Source organism: Crocuta crocuta, unplaced genomic scaffold (assembly GCF_008692635.1).
Source record: "Crocuta crocuta isolate KB4526 unplaced genomic scaffold, BGI_CrCroc_1.0 scaffold73, whole genome shotgun sequence".
NCBI lineage: Eukaryota > Metazoa > Chordata > Mammalia > Carnivora > Hyaenidae > Crocuta > Crocuta crocuta.
Window position 1 is genome coordinate 2,511,633 of NW_027529443.1, and position 4,583 is coordinate 2,516,215.

Below are 4,583 nucleotides of genomic sequence, written 5' to 3' on the forward strand. Positions count from 1 at the left end.
TGCTCCCTCTCCGGGAGACACTCCCAAGCCTCCCACGCTGCCCGTCACTTGCAGACGACCGTCCCTCCTCTTCCTGCCCTGCCCTCTGGCTCAGCCCCACCTGCGGCCTCCCTCCCCGCCATGCACTGGGCTCAGCCACGCCGGACACTTCTGCCCCGGGAGGGGGATCCACTCCCATGGCTCTCCTGGCGGCCATGCCCCCCTCCTGCCTCCTTTTAGACAAAAGAAGAAAATGAAGTGGTGAGTTTACGGTCCGGGATGAAATACAGTGCTTACAGGGGACGGCTACTTATATCCAGAACATATATGGAGAACTCCTGACACTCAAAGTTAAGACGACAAATAGCAGGAGCAAAAGGGGGCAAAATATCGGCCACCCGAGTCCCCCCGCCCCCACCCCACCCGGGTCCGGCTCCCATCTTCTCCCGGAGGGTCTCCTCACCATCTCATATACTTGGATTTCGAGTCCACTGGGACAGGGGAGCGACTCTTCTTTATCCTGTACCCCCAGGGCGGGGCCCAGAGGGGCTGATGAGGAAGCGTTCAGGCCCCTGCCCACCCGCTTCCATGGGCAGAGTGAAGTGAGCAGCGGGGCAGGAGAAGGGGGTGGAACAGGCCAACGGTTCAGTGATCCCCAGGATAAGCCTTCAGATGGGTCCAGCCTAACTAGACAGCTTTGAAAATTCAGGACACAATCGGATTCCACTTCTCTTTGTTCCCTTGTTGTGTCTGCATTTAAAAATGGTCTATTTTTTCTCACGGTGATGATTACACACCCTGATTATAGACGCCCTGCAAACTGCAGAGGAAAGGAAAACCCACTCCCGGTCTTCCCACCCGCGGATCGCTGTTACTCGTCGGATCCCCTTCTTCTTGTCCTTACCAGAGCAGGGACCCCTCCGTGTGACGGGACCACTTTCTCACTTTGCACCAGCCAAGCAGCCCCCGAGGGCCCGTGGCTGCTTCACGAGCAAGCCTGGCGTCATCGTGTGCCCAGGGCGCTGGGTGACGGCCGCTTGGGGGGCACACTACCCGGCAGGGCCCAAGCAATCCTGCATCTCTGTCAGCTCCCGGAGGCTGCTGGGGCCCCCCCGTGAGGCCCCCTTCTCAGGGCTGACTGGTGCCTGGTGAAGGAGAGAGCTGGCGCAGCCCTCTACCCCCGGCCCTCTCCCTCAAGCTATGCTGGCTCTCCTGAGAGATCTCCCCGGAACACGTCCTTCTACTGGGACCCTCCTGCTCAGAGACCTCCCAGGGCCCCCCGCTGCCTTGCACACAGATCCAAGTTTCTTGGTCTGGCCTTCAAGGCTCTCCCAGTTGGGCCCTGGCCTCCCTCTTCACCTTCTTGCTCTGTTCTTCTGAACGAACCCTCCCAGGCAAGCGAATAGATGCGGGTGGCACTTGGGGCCACTCCAGGTGCACCCCCCGTCTCAATGCACGAGGCACCCCTCTCTGAACGTCCTGCCTCCAGCCTGGCCGGACCCTGCTCCCCCTCTCCGCCCCAGCCCGAGACCCCTCCGTTCTCAGCCTTCAACCAGTCTGTCCTGAGGGTCTTCGATCTGGCCACGCCGGGGCTGGGGACCCACAGGATCTGAACCCAGCCCCCATGGGGAGCACAGAGGCCCCACTCAGGGAGACGGCCTCATGAGCAGACAGCTGACACTGGGCAAGGATGGCGCGGGGACCCACAGTCAAGGAAGCCAGCGCCCTGCTCTCTGTGGGTCAGGTTGGAGCCTGCCACCCTCTCTTGGCTCCCCAGGGCCGATTCCTCAGGTCTGACCACACCTGCTCAGACTTCCGGCTCCACCCGCTGGGGCCACCCCCTTCCTAGGGCCCTGGGGTCGGCTCGCCCAGTCTCTCGCTGGCCACCCGGCAGCTTTGTCTGCTCTCCTTGGCCCAGGGCTGGAGAGGGCACCGCTGGAGAGGACGCAGGTGCCACACAAGGATCTCCCCGCTCACCAGCGGGGGTGGCATGAGGCTATCACGCCCTTTCCTGCCTTGTGGGCTCAGAGCTCAGGAAGGGAGGTGGAACAAGGTGAGGGCGGAAAAGACAGAGGTGCGGGGGGCTCAGACTTACCTGGTCAAAGAGCTGGTGCTGCGCCAGGTACCCGATGTCCCTCGGCTAATCCGCAGGAGAAAAACCAGAAGCGACACAGAGAGCTCGTTAGTCATGAGGGACACCCTCGGGTGCAACTATTAGCAGCCTCTTGGCCCCAGGGTGCACCTGGCCCCAGGCAGCCACCTGGCATGCACCCTCCATTCCATCCCTTGGCCCCCTCGGTGACCTGGGGGTGAATGTGATGCTCTACCTCTGGGGCAGGGCTGGGCCTGGGGGAGACTCAGATCTGGGGCCACCTCTGTAAGGGCTGCTCCAGGACTCAGTTCCAGCCATGAAAATGAAGAGGCCGCACATAGAGGAGAATTTTTTATAAATGAAGATGGAATTACGCCATATGTGTTAGTCTGAAAAAAAATTTTTTTTCACTTAAGGACAACATCACGAATGTCTCTTCAGATAAGTATGGACATAGGCGCCTTGTTCTTTTGACGGGCCCCTGTTTTATAGACAGGACGCATCGTTATTAACTGAGCTACTCCTGCTGGCGGACATTCAGGATGTTTTCCCGGCGTTTCCATCAACAGCCAAATGTTCTGGGCCTTCCTTATATGTACGTTCTCCCAAAGGCAAAACGACCGAGTCAAGGAGCGTGAGCATTTTAAATTCTAACGGCTTCTGCCAGGTTCTGCTCCCCAAAGTGAATTGGGGACTATCTGGGCTTCCCAGCAAAGCTGTCAGTGCCCATTTCCTCCACGCTGGCCTGCGCTAAATGAGAAGATCCGTGCTCTCCAAACTGGGCTCCGCCAGGCTCAAAGGGCTTCCTGGGAGGAAGCCCTTCCTGTCTGGGGCTCTGGAAGGGCCGGTGGGGGCAGAGCACATGGGGTTTGGGTGGGGGGGATGGCTGCCACTCCCCCCACCACAGCCAGGGCAGAGTCGGCTGCTCTATCGCTTTGCGCTCAAACCGTGCTGAAGGGGAGGAAGGCTCCTCTGCCGAATCCCTGGAGACTGAGCTTCCGGCCCTCTCCCTCATTCCCGGGTCTTCCTCACACTACGGAAGTGACAACATGCCAGCCCCAGGGCTGCGAGGTGGGCATAGCCGGATCTGACGGGGCCTCTGCTGCCATGGATACCGTGGCCCAGGGACACTAACTTCACCTAACCCGGCACTGACCATGCGGCACCTCCAGCTTTCTGTGTTTGAGTCTCGCCACGACCCCATGAAGTAGGCATTAGCAACCTCTACCTGATCCCGGTCAGGGCACTGACGACCGAGAGGATGAGCTAGCATCCCGGGCCGCACCGCCGGCAAGATGGCGCTGGAGCGAGTGCTCTGCTGCCTCAGCACGGAGCCCACCCTCCTGCCCAGCTGGCAAACCGCACCTCTGGGTCTGCCCTCCACCCCGGCCACCAGGCCTCTTCCCGGCACAGGGAGACCGAGGGAGACCTCTGCAGCGGACACAGGCGGGCACAGCAGCATCGCGTGCTCTTGTGCCCAGCTCCCTTCGCCAGGCCCCGGGGTGACAAGGGACAGAGCTGGGGTGGGCGTGGAAGGCGGGGTACATGGAGATGAACAGGCCGCGGCCCCGAGCACGGCCCCGGGTGCTGGCAGAGGAGGCTGGCCACCTAGGAGAAGTGATGGGGGCAGGAAGGGTAATGTGCAGGGCGGGAGGTGCTCTAGGGGTCCCTCAGGAGCTCACAGTTACAACACAGGCCAGTGGGAGAGGCTGTCGGCCAGCACGGTCACCACCTGGGCCTGGGGCTGTGGGGGACCCACGAGGAAACCGGATCGGAACTCACAGGGGCTGGGCCCGGGGCTGCCTTGGGTGTGGGAAGGGGAAACCGCCCACTGCCCTCACTGGTAAGAATCTGAAAGGGTAAAACGGGGCGGCTGCTTTCTAGAACAGTCTGGCAGCTCCTGGGAAATGGTTACACGTGGAGTCACTACGGGACCCGGCAGTCCCGCATCCGCACACACCCGTGGGAAATGAAAACACACGTCCACACGAACATCTGTACGTGAACGTTCACGGTGGCGTCTTGCACGCCAGCCCAAGCGTGTACAGCCCGAGCGCTGGCAGCCGACGCAGGAACAGAGCGTGGGGTCTCTACGCGAGGGAAGGGTCCTGGGCACCCCCAGGGACCAAGGACCGACAGCGGGCGACAGCGTGATGAACCCGGACAGCACCGCGGCGAGCGGAAGCGGCCCCAGGCGCCCACATTCAACACGATTCCGTTTGTGTGAAACGTCCAGAATTGGGAAACCCGCAGAAACAGGAAGCAGGTGAGGGACTATTTGCGGACCGGATGGGAGGGCGGAAGGGGAAATGACTGCTAATGGCCACGGGGTTTCTTTGGGAGCGATGAGAATGTTCTGGAATGAGACACTGGTGATGGCTGCAAACCCTTACAAATACACTAAAAAACCACTGAATTGTACCACCCAAAATAAACTAGAGGGCGCTGAAACGGGTCACGTCCTGCCCCGGCGGCTCCGCCCACCCGCCTTCCGGCCGCGGGCTCGGGGACG

At 61.0% G+C, this 4,583-nt stretch overlaps 1 protein-coding gene across 1 annotated transcript in view; it reads right to left on the reverse strand.

The window, feature by feature from the left end:
- KDM8 (lysine demethylase 8) overlaps positions 1-4,583 on the reverse strand; it is a gene marked incomplete at its 5' end in the record, with an annotated part of 15,412 nt that overhangs the window by 6,965 nt on the left and 3,864 nt on the right. The window contains one exon of the mRNA XM_077760466.1: positions 2,075-2,119. Within this exon, the coding sequence (XP_077616592.1) occupies positions 2,075-2,119 (45 nt within the window). The remainder of the gene's footprint in view (positions 1-2,074; positions 2,120-4,583) is intronic.